Source organism: Chanodichthys erythropterus, chromosome 14 (genome assembly GCF_024489055.1).
Source record: "Chanodichthys erythropterus isolate Z2021 chromosome 14, ASM2448905v1, whole genome shotgun sequence".
Taxonomy (NCBI): Eukaryota; Metazoa; Chordata; class Actinopteri; order Cypriniformes; family Xenocyprididae; genus Chanodichthys; species Chanodichthys erythropterus.
Window position 1 is genome coordinate 20,168,420 of NC_090234.1, and position 27,475 is coordinate 20,195,894.

At 38.4% G+C, this 27,475-nt stretch overlaps 1 protein-coding gene across 2 annotated transcripts in view; it reads left to right on the forward strand.

The window, feature by feature from the left end:
- Nucleotides 1-27,475, forward strand: part of znf385b (zinc finger protein 385B) — a 162,292-nt gene that overhangs the window by 33,071 nt on the left and 101,746 nt on the right. For both annotated transcript variants that reach the window (XM_067409406.1, XM_067409408.1), the window contains exon 2: nucleotides 9,216-9,533. In XM_067409406.1, the coding sequence (XP_067265507.1) occupies nucleotides 9,218-9,533 (316 nt within the window). In that variant the 5' untranslated portion in view covers nucleotides 9,216-9,217. The remainder of the gene's footprint in view (nucleotides 1-9,215; nucleotides 9,534-27,475) is intronic.

Sequence of the window (27,475 nt, forward strand, 5' to 3'; positions counted from 1 at the left end):
CTTTTTGGGTAGAAACATCCAATATAAGAGGTTAATTATGAATGTTCTGCTTTGAGATATTGCTGAGATGGATAATGTAGCAGGAAATGTTCCATCCCTCATAGTTAGTTTCCCTGCGTGCTGTGCTGAATCGGAGTGGTCACTTATCGGGAACGCGGCTGTATATAACCGGCGGAGCAGGTGCAGTGATATCAGACCCCTTTGTAAGCAGATTTCCCTCTTGTATTTCCACACACTTCAGCATTGTCAAAGACCTCCATCAACACAACTAATGCCGATCCAATGCTCCACTTACTGTAACTGCCTGTATGTCTGTTCTGTCAGCTTTCAAGGGCCAGTGAATATTCTTTTGACAACATCGGCTCACGTCACAAGGTCAGACGCATGCCAACATATGTCTGCTCCGTCTTATCGCAAGTATTTTCTGTACAAAACTGCTTATATAGTGGATTGGTGTAAATGGCTATATAATATCCACATGCCCTGGTCAAAGGCACATTGAGGACATTTGTGAACAGCTTAGCAATTGAGACTCCAGTCCTCACCTGACACTGCTGTAAGCTGCCGACCCTCCATTAACAGACCGCTTCCTGTCCAGATGTTACGTATGTGCGTGCCAAGCCCTCCCTGCGTGTGACAGACGCACACGGAGTGGAAAACTTTCACATTCATTTTCTTTTTCTGTGTTTCTGCTAAGAGCTTCCAGTGAAAAGCATTAGCGTGGAATTAGACTGCAGAAACACGTTCCTGGCCTTTCCATCTGTGAGATTTTAGCTGTGGGTTTCGTAATGGGCCGTAAGTTTGAAATAGGCACGGTTGACCGGGTGCAACATGAGTATCTCTCCATCTTTACGATTCCAAGGAGAGCTTTGAAGTAATTCCTTACTTTTCTGATGTACTTTCTATCACTGTGTCCTAACCAAGGCAAAATGTGAAAAGGTGATTGGCTGAATGAAAGTAATCAGAAAGCGAGCTGACAGAAGCATAACACAACTTCATTAAATCTTTTTTCTTTTTTCCTGCAAATTTTCTGTAAGAAGAAGTCCAAACGCTATTATCACCATTTCTTCTAGCCTGTCGTCCACCGTGTTTGTTTACTCTAAAGTCATGTTTGATGCAAGAGATTTTGTGAGACTTCCTGCGTTCACAGGTGGGACTCTGGTTGTTTGTGAATGGAATCTGTTAGTGTGTGGTGTGCTGTCTTTGTCTTTGTCAAAGTCACTTTTAAATGTAATGCATTACAATATTGCGTTACTCCCTAAAAAGTAACTAATTGCATTACTTAGTTACTTTTTATGAAAAGTAATGCATTACATTACTTTTTCTCACCTGGGTTTGCTTGTTTTGTTTTTTAATAACAACAAAATGTTAAGGCCCTTTCACACCAAAAGTGAAATGAATAAGCCTCAGGCTGAAGGAAATGCCATTCTGGATTAAAGAGGAATATGATACAGGAGAAGGAAGTTCAACACACTTAAAAGGTTAGTTCACCCAAAAATGAAAATAATGTCATTTATTACTCACCCTCATGCCGTTCCACACCCATAAGACCTTCGTTCAACTTCGAAAGCAAATTAAGATATTTTTGTTGAAATCCGCTCAGTTAGGCCTGCATAGCCAGCAATGACATTTCCTCTCTCAAGATCCATTAATGTACTAAAAACATATTTAAATCAGTTCATGTGAGTACAGTGGTTCAATATTAATATTATAAAGCGATGAGAATATTTTTGGTGCGCCAAAAAAACAAAATAACGACTTATAAAGTGATGGCTGATTTCAAAACACAGCTTCATGAAGCTTCGGAGCATTATGAATCAGTGAGTCGGATCATGATTCGGATCGTGGGTCAAACCGCCAAACTGCTGAAATCACGTGACACTGGCGCTCAGAACCGCTGATTCAATTTCAGTTTCAGACATAGCATGCAGACAATGTCAGACACCTTGGTCCATGCATAATTTTTTTATGCCCCTGTACGCAAACACTGAAACACGTTATATATTATTGGGAAACCTGCCACTGCAATTATCCACATCTCCTCCATTTTGCTTGAGAACTAATGTTTGGAGCCAAATTTTACACGACTGCCTTCTCTGGAATCCTCTCAAGTGGAGGACCTCTACATTCCGATTGGTTGTGGCCAAAACGCGTCATAGCTCATTACCATAAAGTTGACCTGACTTCAACTCTCCTCTACACCCACACCGTCCAACCGCGCCGCGCCGCTGCTCACCGGAGCTTGTTGCCGGCTCACATTGAAAATGTATGACTTCCTGTCACTTTGACGCTCTCGCTAGCGGCGGTGTGAACACATAGTAACACACCTGATTCATCTCATCAGCTCATTAGTAGAGACTGCAATACCTGAAGTAGGTAGGTGTGTCAAATAAGGGCGACATGCAAAATGTGCAGTGCTGGGGGTCCTTCAGGTTTGGGAACCACTGGTCTTGAACTACAATAACCATCATGTTTACACAGCGCACACAGCACCTCTGGACTTTATTTCTCTCAACATGGGGACAGGAGAGCTGTCAGTCAATAAATGGGGAAAAAGTAACTTTGATATTTTTTTGTGAATTGAAAAAGTAATGTGTTGCTTTACAAGTTACTTAAAAAAATAATCTGATTATGTAACTCAAGTTACTTTGTTACCCCCAACACTGCTCCACACACTATATGAACAAAACTGTTAAATCTAAGATTTTTTGATATTCTGATATGATTTTTTTACCAGCCTTGAGACAGCACTTAAAATGGCCCACTCCCTGATCAGTGCCATGACTACTGAACTAGGGAGCTGATTGAGATGCTCCATAGATACAGTTGTGATTTCATATCCTTCTCTATTTTTCTCCTTCCATCCTCTCTCTCTCTCTCTCTCTCTCTCTCTCTCTCTCTCTCTCTCTCTCTCTCTCTCTCTCTCTCTCTCTCTCTCTCTCTCGTCTCTAGATGAACAGTGATTTTTAGTTACTGTTGCTATTTTTATTCTACTCCCACAACCTGGCATAGAACTCAATATCTGGATAAAGCTGGTAATTAAGCCCAAACTGTTATAGAAGCTAAGGGTGCCAAAGCATTAACATTTACCTTTTGCGGCTCTTAAATATTGCCTGTAGTGTATTCATCAGCACCTGCCCACACAGAGGTCACCCATACAAGCTCTTTGCCAAGGGCCACAAACCATTACACTTGAGACATGTGTTTTGTGCTGAATCTTCATTCACTGTTGAACCACAGACAAGCCTGTATTTGGGTATTAGCATCTCTCAACAGAGTAGATATATATTCTCACAGTTTTTTCTCTGATTCTTTCTCTCTCTTTTTTTAGGTGAGTTTTTTTCTGTGTACATTCAGTGAGTGCAGTGCATTGCAAAAAAAAAAAAAAATAGATCGTCCCCATTATAATCAGCAAAGCTGTCTAGACTGGAAGCACCAATTCTGTCGTATCATGTCACAATGTGAAGCGCCTTCAGCTGGTGAATGGACTCTTGCTACTTTACATAGATACTGCTCTGAATATGAATATATACATAAAATGTATATAAATACATTGTGTGAATTCAGGTTGATTGAATTCAGATAGATAGATAGATAGATAGATAGATAGATAGATAGATAGATAGATAGATAGATAGTTAATATAAAGAAGAACTATATTCTTTCATTCTCCTCATCTTAATTTCCTTTTTCCTCCTTTTTTTGCATGCATCATGCGTCTCCCTGCATTACCACTTACTTGACTGGATTGACCTGTGAGCACCTGATTAACTTCCTGTTGTCTGACCTCAGAATCTCACCATTGATTGCACATGACATGCCTGAGCGCACAGCTCTCCACCTTAAAGCTGGAGGAGGAAAGGAGTTGGGGGTTGTAGCTGGGTGAACATTTCATTCACTCGAACATGAAAACAAGGGTTTCCTCAGCCGACAGTCTCACCTTTGCTCTCAGGCATACAGCTGACATGACCACAGCTTGACACTTATCATTTCACATTTGTTTTAATGCAGTAATCACCTGACCTTTAAGAGATAGATCTTGAGTGGAAGGGAGAGCGAGAGTGAGAAATAGAGACAGGTTAATAGCATGTGGATGTGTTAGGAATTAATTGAGGGTACGGAATGTTCGAGAACAGTTAACTACTAAGAATTTGCAATGAAATGAACATGTAAATCAGTCAAAGATCTGCCGGCATCGCACTCAGCTTCTACATTCTGCATGCTAATATAGTGAATTTGCACTGAAGGTTCTCAAGCTATTTTAAACCTCTCAGTGTGTCATATCTTTTAGTAAAATTTGCATTTGCTTTCCTACAAAGTGAAACTTAGCTTTTTGATACACATATGGACAGTTTCATGCAAAGGTAAATTTTATCATATCAAATGTTTGCTTAAGAAACAAAGCCTTGTGACTAGGGATGCTCATTTCGGTTAAATTTCTCGACCGACAACCGACGCTCGTTATCCGATTATTAACCGTTAACTGATAAGATTATAATATTGTATAGCCTATATGATGATAATATGACATATATAGGCTATGACATTAAATAAAAAATACAATTGACGAGTGTCTGTGTCTTTCACGGGTTTATTTTAACATGCAAACAGCAGCATAGAACAGATAAACAACAGAACCTGGATTCACATTATCAAATTGTCACGCACCTGCAGCGTTTCTGACAACAGAAAAAAAAAAAATTTAAATAAAAGGCATAAAATAAATAGGCCTACACTAAATATTTTTCACTTAAATGTGTAACAAATTAAGATGAAAAAACAAAAACACGGTGAATCCATTGAAGCTTTGAACAACCGGTATTTTAGACATTTTTTCCGTCAAATAAAAATAGCAGGCCTACCTCAAGGATTGTTATTGTTATGACCACGGACGGTGCACGTGTGCATACCGAACGCGTCTTTCCGAGCTCATGGGCAAAGGAGTTTCTTTGAAAGGCTCGCGCACGATACTGAGCGGAATGCGGGAAATGAAGTATACCATGGCCCTGAATTGTAATGGACTGGAGCTCACGGTTCACATCGAGAGAAATGGGAACGCGGGGGCACCGCGATGCGACCGCAGAAGGCACTTTCACTTTCGTGATCAAAGTGCATGCCACTGATAAGCTTTGTAAATGCAGTATTACAGTATACACATACCAATTAAACGCGCAGGTCTCCTCTCGTGCGTCCTCCCCACTGTGTCGCCGGTCGAGGCAATAATTTTCGTTTCGCTTTTAGATATCTCTTTTATACATGCCATCAATGCTTTTAACTTCATAGATACCGAACTCAAAACAGTCCATAAACTACAAATCCTCACGAAAACTTCAGTCAAGCCAGCTCGCGCGTCAATCTGAGAGATCAGCCTCTTACCTTAAAGTGTCAAATTTCTCGGTTTCTGAATGGACGGTTTTGCTTGATTGACAAACGCTAACGTTCAGCCACGATTTATATACCATCAACCTGTCCTAAAACGTTAGCACGCTGTGATCGATTGCTTGGAGATCGCGTGTTTCTCTGTTCGAGAGCGCATTTCCTCTTCTTCACATCTGCGACAAAACAGTTGATTATTTATGAACGAAAGCTCACAGAAACGTGAAAATGGTCTCATTTGAAAGAAAATAGCCTAAGCTAAAAGATGATATATTGTGACTGATTGAAGCAGCCCTTATCAAAAGTGCGGGGGTCGATTTCTGTCTTTTCAAAACTGCGGGGGTCCTGACCCCCCTGTCCCTCGTTCCAACGGCGCGCCTGACCCTTTCTATCGAAATGGTCAGTACTTCTTTTCGCTCGTTTCAATTTGCTTGTTGCTTAGCGAAATATGTCTGGCACGTGTGAAACGCCCTGCGAGTTATAGGTATATATATATATATAGAGAGAGAGAGAGAGAGAGAGAGAGAGGTATATATAGCATATTTTTCTTTAACCATGCAGCAAACAGCAAAAAAAAAAAAAAAAACGTTTAACTGATAGTATTAATCGGTTAAAATTCTTACTTTCGGTTAACGGTTAAACGGTCAATGTGAGCATCCCTACTTGTGACCTCTTTTAAATTGTCCACTTCAGTCTATATTTCTATGTACTTAAGTGCTGATGTTTTCTGGAAATTGCTACACAGCACATGAGGTATCAGGGTCAAAGCACTCTTTATTTTTGCTGTATGGTATCAATATCCATTTTCCAGGAAGACCTTCAGAAAATGTCTGAGAAATGTTTGCACATGTCACAAAGTAGAACTGCTTGGTAAATTTCAAAAGGCCAATTTCATAAAGTCACTGCGTTCCACTGATCAGTCACGTTAATAATGTTTTATAGTTCTTGGGCTACTGCTTTGATCTGTGATCTGCTTCAAGATTACTGCATTTATGGCCTTTCTATTACAGCAAGGACATGTACAGTAGAGTTTAGTACTTAATTATTTCTAGTGCTGAATTATATGTTGTCTTGATTACATTGTCTGTTTGATTGTAAATACATTGTCTGTGTGATTCAGTTCAGGTGATTCAAAAAAATCAAATAATAGATTCACATCACTATTGTTATTTTGTACAGGTTTGTTACAAAGCTTTTTACAAAGATAAATGTCATATCTAATTGTATATCTTTTTATACTTAAAGGCAGGCCATTTGACAAAAACTCTCCAGTCATTCCCTGGATTATGCAATCTTACTAAAATAAAACCACATTGGCCTGAAGTTATATTTAAATTTTTTAAAGCTATGAAGATATAAAGCTTTGTTTAAATTACACTAACCTGGATTGTGTAAACACCAAAAATTTATTATTTTTATTTCTTATGTTTGAAATACTAACATACTACTGTTTTTTCAGTGTATAGCATGTGTATTGTGCAAAAATAATAATAATAATATTTGTATGCATGTACAGTAATACCATGATGACATTTGCCTTGATATAGAGCACATTGCATGGAATAGCCTAATATATCTCACAATGCAATATGTTGACATATACAGTGACATTCAACCAGAATGAATATCAGCAGTCATTTTCATACTATTTTTTTTTTCTATGTTTATTGTGTGGAATAATGCCTATGCCTTTACATGCTTTTTTTAGCAGTATGTAATAGAGCTGCACAATAAATTGTTAAATGATTGCTATTTTGATTCAAACACCCATACGATCTTATTCCTAAATGACGATTCGAACCTGTGCCTTTTAAACCTTTGGCAAGATCACAGCGGAACATTCAGATCTGTGTTGGTGCTGCCACTGAGCCAGAGAGAGCAGGTGTCATGTTTGAAACAGCTTCACAAACAGTATTTTCAACCACACAGTATCGTTATCTCTATTACAATGATTTAAATTATCAGAGAAGTACTGGCATAAATGTTTATAGTTAGGATATAAACACTGATGTCTAGGGTAGTAATCAAAAAAGTGTAAAACACCTTTTGAAAGTAGCTTGAGGCTTCAAATAAAATTATATCAATTACATTGTTACGCCAGTCGGTGGCGACAAGTGACTGTTAATTTTTTTATCATTAAATCGTTCAAGAGATTCATTAAACACTGATTCATCCAGTAATGAAACAAGTGAATATTTATGAGTCATTGAATCATTCATTCAAACCAATTAATTTTAAATAGTCTGCGGCAATTAACATGTCAGAACCTCTAGTAAATTTCTAGTAAATTTACATGTTATTTAGTTTACTTGTCTATTCAGAACTACTTCACGATTCTGGATAAATTCAGTCACGTTTTTTATGTACTGTAAGCTTGCATTCCAAGTGTTTGCACAGTGATGACACAGGAGTGTTGGAGGTGGCACTGGGGGAAAGTAGAGGACCCTGACTGGTTGATTAGATGACCACTAAATGAACAGATGTGATGTGAACAGCCGCAAACTGAGCATCAGTCGGTTTACTTCCTCCAAACCCCAGGGCGCGGACTGCACCACATATCTGGAAATCCTGCCTGTGAATACAGGTCACCAAAACCACTGCAGCTTCAATTTTTTTTTTTTTTCTCACTGGCCTCATTTCCACCACGAAGTAGAGCAAAGCTCAAGCTTAAGTAATAGCTAGGAGTTAGAGAAATAGATTCACAACACTGAAAGAAAGTGATTAACATCAGGGATTTCCACTTACAGTTTTTCTTTCTCTGAATACAATAGATTCCTGAGAAAGTGTTAAGGAATGGAGAAGAGCTGAATGGCCCGAGAGACAGGGGAAGTTAGAGTAAGTTTATCTGCAGGGATTAGAGTGTGCAGCTGCCCACAGAGATTACTGAGACAGTGTGAGGAGGATTACTGGACAGGGACCAAAACATGCTTGATGTGTGCAGCCTTTATACTCACATACATGTCTGGGTCATTTCACCCTAAAATGAAAACAAAGAAATGGGAAATTTTATTTTGCCTAAAGAAAATCACACACATCTATTCTCACAGGCATGTGAACACATGTATGATATTTCATCTAAAGCATGCTCTTGAAAGTACAGCTGACTCCGTTAGTATCTTTATGCTCCTTTGTCCTCTATCATCCAGCCCAGGAAGCCTGCAGCCATGGCATTAGTGCGGACTGACTACAAATACAATTTTTGCAATTTTCAGATTAAAAAGATCACCGTTTCCCTGAGCGCATCATTCCCCTTTTGCAGCCATCCATTACGCCGGCCATTCAGTTGTAGTGCTTAAGAAGTCGTGGCTTGGGTGGGGGGCTTTATGTAATTTATTCGCTCTCGCAGACCCCCAGACGCACAATAGTGGTTTTGCCGTCTGCTGCCGCTGACAGGCATAAGTCCCTCCTAGCTTCTCGTGCCCCCCTGGGCCGACTGTCTTCCTCCCAACCACGTTGGTTGTGTAAGACCCGTGGGCACGAGGTATGCTAGTCAGGTCTCTTCGGAAAGGCAACAGATGGGCACAGGAGGTCAGTCCGTAGCTCTGTGCCCGCTCCACAAGTGGGGAAGCTTGGCTTGAGTGTACCGAGGGGAGGAGTCAGAGCTTAGGGAGAAGAGAATTCAGCCACCCGTGTAGCCCACACAAGCGCTCCAGACATCCGCACTCACACACGTTCCTACTTCTCTACCTTGGTGGTTTTAGGATGTAAACTCTCCCCACCTGGTGTTCAAAAAGCTCTGTGTGGGGTGATGTTGAATTCAGAAGGTGAGTCATCACCAATCCTGGTTTGTATTAAACTCTTTCCACGCTTCTAACCCTCGTCCCTTTGCTCTCCCGCAGGTATGAAGACCCCCTTGAGCCCCACCCAGCTCATAGAAAATGGACAGCTGTGCTTCACCATCCCAGGCTGCATGGAGGTAAAAGAGCCTAGCAATGCCAATGCAGACATGCAGCTCCAACAGGAGAAGAAGAAGCTGCTCTACTCGCTTTGTGAAGTCTGCAACATCCAGCTGCACTCCGCCACACAGGCCCAGGTTCACTACAACGGCAAGTCTCACCTCAAGAGGGTCAAACAGTTGAATAAAGGAGAACTGCCCACGGCAAGCGTCGGCTCGGCTCCCACTCCTCTACACTCTCTCGGCAGCAGTGGCAGTCAAGGTAAGACTTCCTTAACCCAGGGGAGTGTGTCCTCCGATGCTGCGAAGGTGTAAACAGCTCTGATGTTGATGCACCATGAGTTAGCATTTGACTCAGAGGGCCTAACTTGTCATTTCTTGTGGCATTTTTAAAGAGTTGTTTTTATTAAAGCCATATAGTTCACCCAGAATTGAATATTCTGTCATCATTTACTCCTCTTCATGTCGTTTCCAAACCTGTATGACTTTTTATCTTTTGTCAAACACAAAAGAAACCAATTTTGGGTCTGTCAAGCTCCAAAATTACAAAAAGTAATGTCAAGAATGTATCACAAAAACAGACTATATCGACATATTCACTCTTATTTCCAGATGTCTGAAGTCATATGATTCCTTTGTGTAAGGAACAGAATGAAATTTAAGTCATTATTCATTGGAAATTCGATTTAAAAAGTATAAATGGCCAATTTTGAGTTTACAGAGAAGAATGTGTGTTTCCCATAAAATAGCATAACTTGCTGGCATAACTACCATAATAGGATGCATTGTGTTGGTGAAATCAACTAGCAAGTTAAGAATGTTTCCTGAAACCGCAATAACCTTGTTGCATATGCCATGTTGGTTCGGCAATATAGAATTATTGATAATGATATCACACAGCTGCTGGATTAAAAGCTGAAAAGTAAAAGTCGAGAGCTGTAGTTCCAACCACACAAGTTTGCGATGCTGTTTACGAATGTTCGTTTGAACTATGGTTTCTAGAAATACAGAATCAAATTATGTTGGTAAGACTCGCAATTAAGCGCACCAGTCGTGATTTTATGATGCTTTTCTGTAATTTTGCAGCCCTAGTCCTTGTCATTTTCATTCAGTGTTTCCCATACATTGACTAGACTGTGGTGGCCTGGATATGACGCGATATTTAAATTACCGTCTGATAATTGCGCTCCTTTATATGGCAAAAGTGGGAGTCATAGAGCAAAATAAGTAGACTAGCACCAATTAAGTTTTCGTGCACTATATTCAAAGTCATCTGAAGCCATTCCATAGCTTTTTTTTTTTTTCTTCCAAGAATTAGGCTAGAATACTTTTTGCTGCTGAATTATATACTCACCTAGTTTACTTATTTATTTATTGGTCAGCTTATGATTATATATTTTTATTCATTTTTTATTTTTATCTATAATGAAGTGGTGTGTTTATTGCATTCTGGATTAACAAATCAAAAAGTGACCATTAGTTCCACAAATACAGTCACAGGCTCCCACTAATAAATTAATTCAACAAAGGTAACCTCTTTTGCTACATAATTTTAATGGTTTAAATGTGTACGCTACATGTTTGACCACTTATGAACTCTCATTATTTAGCCTACTATATGTTGTGTATATGACTAATGTGCTCAACCATCAGCAATAAATAAATTACTTTTAGAGCACAAAATTGTTTACAAGAGAACAAATTTCTTCAATGATCTAGTCACTTAATTTTGCTCTTAGAATGCACTAGATTCATGCATTTAAATTTAAAATGTACAAAATTTTCCTCCGGGGGGGGGGCATGCCCCCACACCCCCCTAGAGGAACCAATGTCTACCCACCACAGCCTCACAAAATCCTCTGGGAAACACTGTCATTATATTGAAAATAGTGGCCAGGAATACTGTTTTTATTTTACAAAAGAAACCAAGAAGCCATACCAGTTTGGAACAACTATAAATGATGATGACAACCTTTAATTTCTGAGTGAACTATTACTTCGATTTTTTTTTTCACATGCAAGCTACCAATTAGCAAAGCAAAAAGCACACTTATTCAAGGCTCAATCTCCCTGGAGAAACCTCAGTTTCAGTGTTTTGTTTAGGGGCACACCGGTGACACAATTATCTTTTGCGGGGCTTGAACCGGCAACCTTCCACTATCAGGTCCTGTAGTTTAGAAACTACAGAGACCACTCACACCACTTTGGCTAGCAAGCTTTGCTCCTTGCAAATGGTGAGAGTGTGCATGAAATCCATCCTTTTTTTTAATTAAGAGGCTATATTTATTAAGTGCGTATTTTGATTAATTTCATTCATATAAAAATACATAATTTATCTATTTAAGTCAAATACTTTTACAAATACTTTTACTTAAAGGGATAGTTCACCCAAACATGACAATTATCCCATGATTTACTCACTGGATTATATTTATGATAGATGCATGCATTTTTGGGGGGCTTCAAAACACACCCTATTCACTACCATTAAAAATAAAATTGGAAGAGCCAGGATATTTTTTAAATATATTTCCAACTGTGTTCGTCTGAAAGAAGATCGTCATATACACCTAGGATAGCTTGAGGGTGAGTAAATAATGGGATAATTTTTATTTTAAATACATACCCTTTAAATACATTCTAATTCTGAACAATGTTATCAATGCTATCAATGTTACCTACATCATACACAAAATGTATTTCTGTAGCATTTAGTCCTGATTAATTTCTGGCCCTAGTAGGAGCAGAACTGAGGATGGTGCATCATTTTGGTAACCTCTTGGGTGTCTGACTGAGACTTGAGTGTCTCTTCCCTGCATTTCACATGGACTTTCCAGGATAATGTGTCTTTAACAGGCCTGTGGTGGTTCTGGCATGTGTAACTGGTGCGAATGGCAGCAACTGCACTTGACCAGTAAGTGACAGTTTATCAGTGTGTTCACAGTCTGGTTGGTGGGTGGAACTGTTGAGACTAAAAAAAAAGATGAACCTGTATTAATGGCTCATTCAGTTTATGAGTAGGATCCAGATGCATACCAGGTTACCTTCATATTTAAACAAACACGCTCTTGTTTTGCATGTTACCTGGGAAACATTTTGGGTTGCATTGATGCAAGATGGGCAGAGGATCTGTGAGAAGTTCGTGCTGGACTGGCAGGCGAGACTGTGGCTTCCAGTGCAGTGTCAGAGCGGTGGTGTCCAGACTTTCATTAGATTGGTGGAAAAGTAGCATACAGGCTACAGACATTAGACAGACTGTGTTGGACTCCATGGGAAAACTTTTGCTTCTTTTGAAGGGGCGGCCAAAGCAAAATGGAAATTTTTATTCAGTTTGAGGAGCTTATTGCACTATTAGAAGGTCTACTATGTCATAGCGAATTTCATGACTTTATGAATGCTGGTAAAATAATCTGTGTGCTTTCACTTATGAAGAATCGCAGATATGATTTTTTCCCACCATGACCTTTTACTTATTAAACGTAAGAGATGTATGCCATAATTCTTGGTCACAGACGGTTTGAGGAGTTGAAGAATTGATATTCATTGCAACACTGTGGCATCTTGCAGCTGCAAATTAAAAACATGAATGTTTGTTTGATATTAGCCATACATTTTTTGATGCAAGAAATTAGAGACCGATAGGGATGGGAATCTGGACACATTATATTGAAATCTCAAAGTCGCAATGTGATATTATCGTAATTGATGTATGTACACTACACATAAGTTTGGAGGAACTTTAATTATTTTCTTTATCAAGGATGCATTAATTGATCAAATATTAATAATTTTTTTTAAATAAATATGAGGTTTATGAGGTGAAATATCGCAATATTTAAAACCCCAACCCTAATATTAATATTGGTCAACTGTTGGTAAATCGACATAGGCAACGTATTTTGTTTATGCTTTTTAAGCTCAACTCTGTCAACTATGTACAACAATGTATGAATTGCCATTATAGCTTGTGGGAGAATCTATGGTGAAAAGAGTCTGATTTTAAAAATTGTGAATAAGACGCATACCTCTTTCTGTGATTTTCTAGAAACTTCAGTAAGCTGTCAGTGTCCATAAGAGAGTGAGATCAATGCATTTGCAAGTAGCTGTTTAGTTTAGTTCTGCTTGGATGCATTTGTCAGTGCCTAAATTATTCTGTAGTAAATTTGTTTATCAAATGTGGTTTCCACTCCTGTAAATAACCAAACTCAGTGTGAACAGAACAAGATTAAGCACTCAGAAGGGGTTTGATAAGCCTGTTTAGCAGCATTGTGAATGTGGCCACCATGTTTCTCTTGAAATGAGGAGATTGTCATGTATAACGTGGTTCAAGTGCGTAGTTTACCTGTGTTTATAAGTGTGTCATCAAGTTTTGTCTGTCAGCTAATATTTTTAGTTGTTGTTATGTGCTGTACATCGGTCCACATGTGCGTGTGAATGTAAAAGTGATTTATTTCGATTTTTTTTGGTAACTATATGAGTGTGTGAAAAGCAGAGGTGATGTTTGATCTGCCCCAAACAGCTGCTGCTCCTGCAGGGATGTCTGGGAGTGAGAGCTCACGTGTTTTCATCTCTCTTTGGGAGCGTCTCTAGTGCTTCATGGAGCTTCAGTAAACAGCAATAAGAGCTGCAGGGGCTGGTGCATTTAAAGCAGTCATCTGTAAATGCCTCAACTGCTATTTAAAATAATAGGTTAGCTAGCACTGTGCCAAAGAACCTTGATGTTTTTCAATTTTTCAATTTTTTTTATTATTATTTTAATGATATTGAATGCTTATTTTGATAATAAGCGCAATATTTGTTACTCGAAAGCATTAATTTGGACAAAACATTAATTGTTGTGAAGCATATTTAAAAAAATACAACATATATTGCACACAAATCATATCGAATTTATTTTGAATATTTGAAAAGAATGTACTTGTTGCATAAAGAAAATTAAGCATTTTTTTTAGGGCAATTGCTGTTAGCATTAGCATTATTTGGACATTATTTATACATTATTGTACATTATTTTATGACAACTGAGCACTCACTCCCCCCCAAATTTATGCCTATCTTTTGCTTTATGCTAATAAGAATGTATATATATTTTATATTATATTCGATCTTACTAACATACCATAAACAGGGTTCCTATGCAGTTTGGATAAGTATGGAATTTGATTTGAGCAATTTCCAGATCTGGATAAGTATGGAACAAAATAGTTTTTTAGACTATTGCCCATATTAAGGTTTCTAAAATATAAAATTAAGAATTTCTAAAAATATATATATATTTATCATGTAAGTAAAGTGTTTTTATGGCAAAACTTTGCAAGTTTAGTAATTGCATTTATGTTATATATTTATAATTTGAGAAATTTTGAAATGGAAAATGTGTAGAAACCCTGCATAAATCTCTCTTAGTCACTTTATCTGTTGTATAGATTCTGTGTTTGTAAAATGTGTTTGTGATTGATTGAGTCCGTTTGAGTTGGACACTGCGTCACGCTGCAGGCGGTGTCAGTGGCTCTGAATCTTTAAGCAGGCTGCTCATTATTTGCTGTAGTCTGAGCCGGACATATGTAATTACAGCAGGGAGGATGTGCTGCGCTTTACTGCGGTGTCCTGTTGACTGACAGTAGATCAGGTCTGCTCAATGCGCTCAGACTTGTAGAAATAAGCTCGGCTCGCTCCTCACATCTGTGCGCTGACTTTGATGGATTGTTGAGAGCATTTCTGCCAACACGGCACCTCATTTACTCACTATATACTGAGTACATTTCTGTATTCTGTGTGTGTGAAAGTGCATGTGTGTGTGATCATATATCATGCTCTTGTTGTGGTCAGAGCAGTAGTGACCACTAGATGGCAGTGCTATCATCTTGAAAAGGGACATTTTCACCATTATGGCCTGCAGAGTTCATTGCAGGTGAAGATGATCATATTTTTAATTAAGATTAATAATATTTGTAAACATAATATAAAATGTCAGACTTCAAGTTCAAGTCTTGCTGACTCATATTTCCTATTTCTGTTCCCTTTCACCATCGTTTCCTTTTCTACTCTTGACACTCCTACTGATAAAGTGGCCAAAAAACATAATGACTAATGACATGAATAAACCAGACAAATTCCATCTTCCTGTTCTTTGAATCATCATAGCTCACGCCTGTCTACTCTGATTCTGTCAGAACTACCTCAGATTAAAACAAACATAAGCTAGTACATTCACAGTGCAGCTGAGTGTGGTTCAAATGTGTTTTTTCCCCATAATATGCATCATAGATCTTTTTTTTTCTTTCTTTCTTTTTTCTCAAAGATATTGTGAATCACTGTCAGAAAAAAATGTGCAGTTTGTTCCTTTAGGGGTACTAGCTTGTCACTGGTTATTTGTCATCTTTGTACTTTATTTCCCACTTAAATGTGCATATTAGTACTTTATGTACCATTATTAAGGTGCTACTATGAAGCTTTTAGGAGTAAATAAGGTACAAAGATGTCCTTTAAGATTACTGCCCTAGAAGGCACATGTTTTTCCTTCAGTCTGACCTTTTCAACTCTGATCTAGGTCACTGTCATGAAATAAATTGAATATGCATCTGTTTTTCTGCAATGTGAACATTCAGAAGGTTCAATTCCATCACAGAATTTCAATCAAACTTGACATTCATCATAACTGCTTGTTTGATTTACCCATGGCAGGAATCAAAAAATATTGTATGACTTGCTCAATATGTAGCATTACACTGAATGGTGCTCTATATATATAGATATATATATATATATATATTGTTGATAACTTTATGATGAAAGTGCATTAATTTAACTTATATACATTACTGTTTAAAAGTTTAAGAACATGAGTACAGTGTGTAAACTTTAGTGGCATGTAGCAGTGAGATTGCGAATTGCAATATAGAGAAGCAACGGTGGCCAACACAGGACAAAAATCGTCGCCTGAGACAGCAGAGAGTAGCCAGGCAAGCAAACGCGTTCTGTAGAGTAGTTTGTCCGTTTAGGGCTACTGTAGAAACATGCCAGCCCCAGCGTAAAATGGTGACTTAACATGTAAGGGGACCTGCGGTGTATGTAGATTATGGCTCAGTCCCAAATGGCACCCTAAACCCTCACGGTCTTCCTCTGAGTCCTCACTTTCGTGGCGTAATGCTGCTTTGACTCCTGGGTAAAGTCCTCTGAGTAGCTCGCAGACTTGCGGGCTCAGCTAAAGTGCGCATCAAGGGCGCATAGCAGCCACAAAGGGAGCGCTCGCGAGCACCCTTCTGAAACCTAAAATGATAAATGGCGCGCACGTGGCAGCCATTGTAAGTCCACAAGACCGAAAGTGCATAGAAGTGTGCCATTTGGGATTCAGACAGAAATGGCTCATTCTAAGGTAATAAAAACATTATGTAAGGTCTTTATACATCACTGAAAACGTTTAAAGTGTAATTTATTCCTGTGATGAAAAAGCTATATTTTCAGCATCATTACTCCAGTCTTCAGTGTTACATGATCCTTCAGAAATCATTCTAATATCATGATTTGGAGCTCAAGAAACTTTTTTTTATTATCAATGTTGAAAACAGTGATGCTGCTTAATATTTTTTGTGGAACTTGTGAATGTTTTTTTTTAAGGATTCTTTGATGAATAGGAAGTCCTAAAGAACAATATTTATCTGAAATAGAAGTCTTCTGTAACAATATTGTCTTTACTGTCACTTATGATCAATTTAATGTATCCTATGCTAAATAAAAGTATTATTATTATTATTATTATTTATTTTTTTAAAGACCTGAACTGACCTCAAACCTTTCACCAGTGCTATAACCTTTAACACAGTAGAAGTGTTGCTTGTTTAGATTATAAACATTCAGGCTGGAATTTGTTTGCATTTATGTCATTTTAAATTTAAATTTTTCATTATTCATTAGCCTTGCGGCGTCTGACATACATAGTCAAATTGTAAAATTCATTGTGTGTGAAGGCTTTTACATTGTCCCACGTTTCCTGGTTCTGATCACGCTTCCATTCATTCTGTACTATTGAGGTCACATATGACTCCATTGAATGCATTATTCAAATTTTGCCCCTTTTTTGCCTCCCGCCCTTATAATTAATCAACATGCAGTTTGACACCAACATCCACCGCACATAAGCTTCACAGGCATTGCCTCACTTTATTTGTTTACTACTGAAAGTGTCAGTGTAAGGTCTTTTATGCAAGCGGGTCAGTTTAGGAATGTCATCTGTTCAAACCAGTGATATGGGCCACATTTAAAAGGTAATGTCAACAACCACACAAAAAAACAGCATCAGATTTTAGACTAAAATTTTATATTTATTTATTTATTTGCTCAGGAGAGCTTTTTTGTAAATAAACTCATTAGTGAAACTGCTTGAATTATGCAGCATGTTGATGAATAAATGTCATAAATCATTTGGCGAGTCGTCTGCCGTCTGGTGAAATGCGGTCGCCTCACACTGATGTAGTCTCAGTTGATGAGTCATGATGTGTGCATGAGGTACGACCATCACCAGAATGAAACTTTAATGGTCCCTGCTGAAAGATTTATACTATTTAGAGCGGCAGGGGTGTGAGGCGGCGTTCTCACATGATGTTTTGAATGAGAGCCTAATTTTCTGAGGTTGAGATGAGGGCCACAGAGTCGAGCTATGAGAGCATGTTGCCCTGGGGTCTTCCCTCATGACCATAGGCCACCTTTACACATACCATTAACATCTCATATCCGGATAATGAAGTATGTAAGTAAGATTTTCTTTATCTGGATTGCATTTATACCTTAGAATACAAAGCATCCCCAATGTGATTACCATCTCCTCCTTCTTCACCTCCTCCTTCTTCTTCTTCTTCTTCTTCTTCACCTCCTCCTTCTTTTTCTTCTTCACCTTCTCCTCCTCCTTCACCTCCTTCTCCTCCTTCTTCTTCTTCTCCTCCTCCTCCTTTTTCACCTCCTCCTTCTTCTTCACCTTCTCCTCCTTCTTCTTCTTCTTATTATTCTTCACCTTCTCCTCCTTCTTCACCACCTTCTCCTCCTTCTTCTCCTCCTCCTTTTTCACCTCCTCCTTCTTCTTCACCTCCTCCACCTTCTTCTTCTTATTCTTCTTCACCTTCTCCTCCTCCTTCACCTCCTTCTCCTCCTTCTTCTTCTCCTCCTTTTTCACCTCCTCCTTCTTCTTCACCTCCTCCTTCTTCTTCTTATTCTTCTTCACCTTCTCCTCCTTCTTCACCACCTTCTCCTCCTCCTTCTTCACCTCCTTTTTCTTCTAATTCTCCTTCACCTCCTCCTCATTTTACTTTTTTTTCTTTACCCCCTTTTTCTTCTTTACCTCCTCCTCCTTTTTCACCTCCTCCTTCGTCTTCTTCACCTCCTCCTCCTCCTTCTTCTTCACCACCTCACCCTTTTCTCCTTCTTCTTCTTCATCTTCATCTTCTTCACCTCCTCTCTCTTCTCCTCCTTCACCTCCTATTCCTCCTTCTCGTCCTACTTTTTCTTCTTCTTCACCTCCTCCTCCTTCTTCACCTTTTTGTTCTTAACCTTCTCTTTTTAATCTTATTAACCTTCTTCTCCTCCTCCCCATTCTTCACTTCCTCTTCCTCCTCCTTCTCCTCTTTCTTTTTTTTTCTTCTTCACCTCCTTCTTCTTAGCTCCTCCTCCTCCACCACCACCTCCTCCTCCTTCTTCACCTTTTTGTTCTATTCCTTCTCCTTCTTTTCTTCACCTTTTTGTTTTTAACCTTCTACACCACCTCCTCCTCCTTCACCTCTTTTTTATTCACCTCCTTCTTCTACTACTTCTTCACTGCCTTCACCTTCTTCACCTTTCTTCTTAACCTTCTTCTCTTAACCTTCTACTTCATTGAATGTAGAATCCATCACTGAGCACATTTGAATTCAGTGGTCATATTGCAATGCATCTCACTGAAGGTGCATTTACACCTGGCTTTAATGTGGTCAAGCGCTATCTGATTGTGAAGCATGCATAATATTGCCAGATGTAAAGTAGGCCATACATGTGAGAAATGGAGAAAAGAAAAAATGCCTCCCAAAACAAAACAAAAAATCATCTCCTGTTTGAGCAAGAAAAATTATGCAAATGTTCAGATCCAATTTTCCATGTGAGTGCAACACTGCACGGACGATCTGCTATTCAAACGCCATCAAACGTGTTTATGTCGAATAGACAGAGGGTGAGACAACCCACCCAACAGGCTTTTGATGAGTCTAGGGCGGCCAGTGCTCGCCTCCCAGCAGATGGCCTGTCCTTCCCGTCGGCCTGTTTTCCATGTGGGTTTACATTTGTCTGTGTGTCCATGAATGAACTTGTCTGCCCCGTCCAGCTCCTTTAGATTAACCTTCAAAATATATCCTGGAGAGAAATTGTTCCGGTCACACACACAGTATGAAAAGTTATTCATGGCTGTGAGGTTGTTGAGAGCGTGTGTGCTGCATGAATTTCTTGCTTTCTGTTTGTTTATATGCAGCGGGCACCTTATCTTCATTTTCCTCCCTGACCTGATGCTCTGCATTGTAAAATAAGTAGCCTGGGATTAGTTTGGTGTGGGTTTTTCTTTGAATATGGTGTGCCTTGTTCTTGAAAACAGCCTCTACTCTCCCTTTGAAGTTGAAAAATGGGCCCATATGTTTGGAGGTAAACAAAAGATATTTGAATTATTTTCACTGCTGTTTATGCTATTCAGATGCATGCTCATCATTATGCTGAAACATGTTTTGCAGAGAGATGCTGCTTTTCTCTAAACGTATAAAAGCACCATTTCACAAACTGGAGCAAGAGCAAGAGGGACCTCTATTGCACTATAACTTTGCAAGTTAGTTCATCCAAAAATGAAAAAAATTACTCACCCTCATATTGTTCCAAACTTGTAAGACTTTCATTCATCTTCAAGCCACAAATGAAGATATTTTCAATTAAATCTGTGAGATTTCTGTCCCTCCATTGAAAGTCAATGCAACTACCACTTTGTCACTTCAAAAAGTTCATAAAGAGATCCATACAACTAACCCATATGTGGTTTAGTCCAAATTTTCTGAAGAGACATGATCGCTTTATATGATGAACAGATTGAATTAAAGCTTTTATTCACATATAAACATTGATTGATGAACATACACAGAAGCTCAATCGTACTCACTTGCCACGCAAGAACAAACCTCATTGGTTTTTCTAGTGGAAGTCACACATTGTGTAACACGAGAACATACCGTATTGGTTCTCGCACATCAAGCAAGCATGCTTGAGTTTCCGTTTACCATAATTGATGTGTGAGTTGATGAATGTTTATATGTGAATAAAAGCCTAAATAAATCTGTTTATCCTATTAAGCATATGAAGATTCATATGCATTAGTTTTATGATCTCTTTATGAACTTTTTGAAGCGTCAAAGTGGTAGTTGAGTAGCTGTCAATGAAGGGACAGAAATCTCTTAGATTTCATTAAAATATCTTCATTTGTGTTTTGAAGATGACTCAAAGTCTTACGGATATGGAACGACATGAGGGAAAGTAAATGATGACGGAATTTAAATTTTTGGGTGAAAAAATTTTTTAAAGCATTCAAAACAACAGCTCAATCTGGCTAGACTGACATGATAAAATTAAATACCTTCCATTATAATCGACTAAACTGTCTGCAGTGCCCAATGTGGATACATCAGTTGACAGACACCTGCTTCCTGTTTTTTTTTTTTTTTTTTTTGGCTTCACTTCCACTGTCCCAATAAAATAAGAATGTCAGGCGGTCATTATCGGAAAAGGAACCCAGACAGTGATCGGGTCTTCCTGAAGGGGTTTATCTGGTGATAATGACCAGCTGACTGTACTTTTTCTTACTTATTATATGGCTCAATGCCAAATAGATAAATAAATGGATATGAAATATTGATTTGACCTAAAAGTATTTTATGTGAGGAGAAAGAGATTGTGGAGTGATACATGAGACATGAAACTTTGTAAAAAAAAAAAAAAAATGGTTACCTGGGAAAATAAAGTTTTAAAAATCAATGATCAAATCAAAATCAAGGATTCCAGAGAGCAGTGACATGAAATTATTGTTATGTTAATGTCATATATGATATTAGAATGATTCCTGGAGTGAATTGAATCATTATTTCTCATGGGGTTTCCATTGCATTGTAAACAACACGACTGGCCCTTTCAGTATTCCTGTCTGACTCCTGTCACACAGAAACCCACTGAGCTGACCTGACCAGAGCACAGATACAGAAGAAATGGTGAGGAACGTAAATGAGGAACACAGCAGGACTCCACTCCAGAGGTGTGACATTTCATTAACAATGGATTTAAGCCTAATGGCTTTACCCTCGGCATTTCACCGGATGATTGCATGAATAATTTCCTCTCATGTGCCAGCAGATTTGTCTGTGAGCAGTTGTTAGGCAGTTCATTGTTTAGATTATGTGGAGCTCTTGAGCTGTAGTGTGTGCAGTTCCGGTCTAAGGCCAGAAATATACTCTATGGAAGTCTTTTGGCACATATGCTAATCCGACGTCGCATGTATTTTTGAAGGTGAACCTTTAATTTTCCCAAGCTAATTGCTCAGTAAAAACCCCACAGTCATCATGTTTTCAGGCCATTTTAAGTTTGATTTATTTTTTTTGACGTGATATAAAGCGGTGATATCTAAGTTGTTTGTTTACTTTGTGAAATAGTCTTAACATTAACACCATCATTGTCTTCATTTAGGCAGATTCGAGAATGCGCACAAAATTAGGAGGTGGGATTTATCGCATGAACCATATCCAATCATAACCAATCACATCCAATCATAGCGCAATGGAGCCATTGCCTCCTCTCGGGTGACTTTCCGCCATTCATTCTCATTTACCCCCATCAAACCCAGAGCACACTTAAGGGCCTCTGTTTAAAGTCAGTGGGCTCAGGGGAGGCAAACCCTCTGTAACTTTACCTGCGGTGTCGCTGTTGGACAGTGTTACTTTATAAAAACGAGTAACCATTACACTTTTTAATATCACATTTTGTAATGTTTGTGTTATTTGTAGTATTTGCGTAAAAATTTGTGATAAATTGTGAACTTTTTAAAAAATATATATGTTTTGTCTTTTTTGTGTTTATTAGTATATCACATAATTTGCTCAACTTACTAGTGAAATGGTAAATCGAGTCACCCTGGTGCTGAGGAGAGCTATTTGTATGATACACAGAGTTATTTTCATTTCAGTTATAGTAGTATACATCAATGCAGTGCACTACGTTTTGGAACAAATCCTACATGTATATTTCATGTTCACACACCTGATATGTTTTGCATCAAATTCTCTGTAGTTGTGCGGCTTAAATAAAGATTATTTTCACATCAATCTCATTCAGCCAGCGGTCATCGGTAGAACACACAGTCACTGTTCTGTAATTAACACACACACAAACAGGTGATGCTAGCCTTTGGAAACGATGACTAGATGTAACCGTGATAGCCCAGTGTGACATTACTGGTGGCTCGTGTACCAGGACTGAAATATTCAGTTACACGCTGTGTTAGTATGTCGTTTGGCAGCTGCTTGAAGCTTTCTGAGCCGTGGGGTAACGGGGCTCATCCGGTGACATATACTCACACATTTATCTTAGCCAGCATGGCCGTTTACTTACGAGTGTCAGGTTGTGCAAGCCACTTCTCCATTCATTTTGTCACCTCCGATGGCAGGGCCTGTCCATCTGATTCCCTCTCTCTCACATCCCAGGTCCTTTCAGATCGCAAATCATTCTGATTTGTGACAAGTCCCCTTCTGAGGGACAGGGATGCGATGAATGTGTCGTTTGGTTTAGTACAATCATCAGCCGAGGCATGTCATTGCTTCTTAGATACTTTCAGCGCTGTGACATTGTTTCAATTGTTGTTTTGATTTTTGTTTTGTTTTTATGTATTCATATAATATAAAGCATGGTCCGTGGAATGTCATGCATTGCACACTGGATGAGAAGCACCACATCGTTAAATCTTTGAAATTACGATCACACCGGAATATTTAATAGACATTGCGGATTCAATGTGTGGCACGCTCCCCCGGGGAGGTCAGAGGAACATGTGAGGGGAGGCGCGGAGTAGGGCTGGTTGATATGATGAGGTCAATTGATAGATACATATCTGTATGTAAATATATCCTTGCAGTGCAGGACTGCTTAAGCATGATAGAGCACCAAAGAAACATGTATGAATGAGAAAAAAGAGTGGGACTTGCTTGATTTATGAGCTCTTAAAAGCACAATAAACCATGACCGAGAAATGAATTCATTACTGACGTTGTGTATGTTGTGTTAGAAGGGATGCACACTGTCTTAGACTTTGAAAACATCTGCTATAGTGTTGTCAAAAGTACCGACCGCGATACCAAGTCAGTACTGAAAATATTTAAAAAGCACTTAAAAATGTGACACTTTGAGCACTGTGGAACGGATTCGTAAACCCCTTTGATTGGCCTTTTTATTGACGCGCTCATCAGATATGTCTGTGATTGGCTATAATGATCAAGGCACGGCAACGTTTGAAAGCACATGGTCCACTGATAGACACCTGCTTTCAAGCGTTCCCATGAGTATCTGTGTAAGCGCTCGGTGAAGAGTGCCATTAATATCTATTTACAATATGTTTTTGAAGTGTTGATCATTGTAGCCAATCACGCATACAGTATCTGATGAGTGCGTGAACACAATTGTCGATCAGAGGTGTTTACGAATCCCCTCAACAGTGCTCAAAGCATCACATTTTTAAAATTTCAGTACCTACTTGGTATCGCGGTCAGTACTTTTGTACTGCAATAAAGTGTGTATATTTATTAGTTCAAAAGAAAGCCAAATAACAGGAAATTATATCACAAGATATTTTTATGTCAAGATATTTATATCAAGATATTTATTTTAATTTGACTTTGTACTTTTTAATTTTGTATATATATATATATATTTTGTATATATAATATAATATTATATTATATATATATATATATATATATATATATATATATATATATATATATATATATATATATATATAATATATAAAGAGAGAGAGAGACATGACAAGGTTAATGTGAAGTTTTTTGAGAAATTTAATAACTTCTATTTCATACTTAACAGTATTCATGATTCAAAAACTTTGTGAGCTATTAATATTATTATTTTATTTATTTATTTAAAAAAAATTAAACTTGGTGCCTTTTTAACCAGATTTTCTGTCATTGACCCATGTAAATGAATTACTTATTCATTACATTTATGAAGAAAAAGTCATTTAGCATCATTCATACTGCTGCCTCTGCTACTATAGTCTATAGGAAGGAGAGAGATTGAAAAATTTTGTGTTTTCTCACTTAGAGTTATGCCTTATGGTGCAAAATATGTGGTCTGCGCATTACAATGAATGAACATCAATGACCCGAGGTAATTAGCCGGCTGACACAGTTTTTCCTCTCTCTCCCTCCTCATACAAATGGGAGTATGAACCTGTGTGTGTGTGTGTGTGTGTGTGTGTTGTGTGCCAGAGACTCTGGGATTCCACTGAGAGGGGAAATGAAGCGGTGGCTGAGGAGATGCATTGATCTTAAAGACTATTGTCATACAGATTATAAGACACAAGACTGAGACGCTGTAGCACTGCTCAAAGCACCGAGCAAACTGGGATTCACGGTTTTGATTTTTTTGACTGTCGTCATTTGAATACATTACTGTTTGTGAAAATGTGGACCAGCTTTATCAACAGAGGTGAGCAATCCAGTTTGCGTTACAAATTTGCAGTGTTTTTACAACATTCTTATCACTTGCAGAATAAATAAATTGTTTTCTGGAATTAAAAAAATGACACTGTGGTCACACTTGGATGCTGTTTGTAGACAAAGTGCTTAGAGAAATATCTTAATGATTTCTAGCAGCAGTATGCGTAGCAAAGAAAAATGCTAATGAGATCTCTCTAATATCTAAATTGTTTCTCCTAGACCGAAGTGAGATGAAATGGAGAGCAAATGGAGACTTTGCACAAGTCTGCTGTGTCTCATGTTTCTCCTGAAAAACCCCAGTAATCTCATATTTTGTCTTCTTTAGAGTTTCGGAAATTATCTCAAAAATGTCTGTGCTCAGATTGGTCACCAAAGACACTAACGTGTTCAATAAGTTAAGGGATCTTGATTTGAACTCAAATTTTTCTCAGTAAATAGTTCTAAGACCATATTATCTGAGCTGTGATATCTGTTAATTTTATAGCACTGTTCTCTGACACTCTTAAAAATGAAGGTTTCAAAAGGAGGTTTTCACAGTGGTGCCATAGAAGAACCATTTTTGGTTCCTCAAATAACCTTTCAGTGAACAGTTCTAAAAAAAATAACCATTTTTTTCTTACTGTGAACATTTTAACATTTCAACTATTGAGCCCAAAGTATGCTTCAATTATTTATTTATTTTTTTATTTATTTTTTTATTTTTTGTATGCGCACGCTAACGTATGTGTACAGTTGAATGCTTAGCCTTTCAAAGTATACTCCAGTTAATAGCAAGCACAAATACAGGCGGTCAACACATGCGCTCTAGAAAGTTTCATCTTTGTCAAGTGTCTGCGCTATTTTTCTCCAGAAGTTATGGCTGATAAAAATGTCTTTGTAAACTAAAGTTGTGGCTATCTCATCATTACCCCCTCACACAAGCTCTTGTCAATCTTGGCATCTGATGTTCTTGGTATTTTGTTGTTATTCCATCTATAAAGTTTTGTTCTCTTCTTTTAAACAATGGACAGGCCCAGTGTTGCCACCTTGTGGAACAACTGATTAGTGCAAAACAAATTCAATGCGTATGTTTGACTTGTCATACAAAGTATGCATGGTTACAAAAATCGGGCGGCACACGTACTATTCTGGTTATGAAATTTGGGCTTAAAGAACCTTTTTTTTTTTTTTTTTTTACAATGGAAAGGTTACATAGATGTTAAAGGTTCTTCATGGAACCGTCGATGCCAATAAAGAACATATATTTAATGTACTGTAAAACAGCTATTGTCTTTACTTTTGCTGGAATTTATAGGCGAAACATTTGAGACAAAGTTGATGCCTAAATGAAACCTAAACATGGGTAAGCGACAGTGTAGCATGTTATTTCTTCTCTTGATTTTTGGTTGTGGCAGTTTTAAAGTAGTAAATCATTTCCAAGGCAAGTTGGTTGAATTTAATCTGAAGCCCCAATTTTAACCCAGCGTCGTGACAGAGTTGTGGGTGTGTGTATTCATCCATAAGTTATCTCCAGCCTTCAGGTCAGTGGCAGGGCAGCGTGGGGACTACATGAGGGAGGGGGAAGGAGTTTTCTATGTCTGCATCCGGGGGGCATAGCAGACACACTTTCCTTTGTGTGTGTGTGTGTGTATATGTGAGGCAGTGGAGTGTGACATAGTGGAGAGAAGGATGCTGGGATCAGGTGAAATGGGAGAAAGAGAATTCAGCTTGTTTTGCTCACTATAAAGCAAAACATGGATTTGAGGCAGATTATAGTACCATTCACTGCATGCAGATGATGAGGTAATCCACAAGAAGAGGTATATAATGTCTGGAGGAAGATTCCAGCTAGCATTGCCATCTCGGTGGAATCTTTGAGACAATCACCTTTTGCTTCTTTGAATGACAAGAGAAAGTGGTGTTTCGAGACTTTTTATCCGAAGTGGTGCATGTTTAGCACATACTCCTTCATTGTGGCATGAAGCTCAGCCCGACTTCCCTGATAATATTATATTGTACAACATAACATGATGACAAACATTCAGTTGTGCTTTATATACCTGCTTTTGAAAGGATAAGAGCTGACGATTTGGACCACAACTACCACCAAAAATTGACTTGGGAGAATCAAAGTGGAAAGAAAAGGTTATATCTGGTTTTATTGAAGCGCCCACTTCTGAATTAAAAGATGGCCAATTGTAGGTTACATTTGTTGTGGTCAATCAAATTTCAGGCTGCTTATGTGGACACGCAGATGGCTGGTGCAAAATCAGAATCTCTTTCAAAAGGTTAGTTTATTGATGGCACGATCAAACGAGTATCACAGAAATAAATAAGTTTTCCCTATCAGACTCTGGAACTCCAAACAGCTCTTCTTGATTTCTGAAGTGTGCTTTGAAGGCATGAAATTGCATTTGATCCCTGCGCTTTTTCCCCTGTTTACAGGCTCTTTTATTGC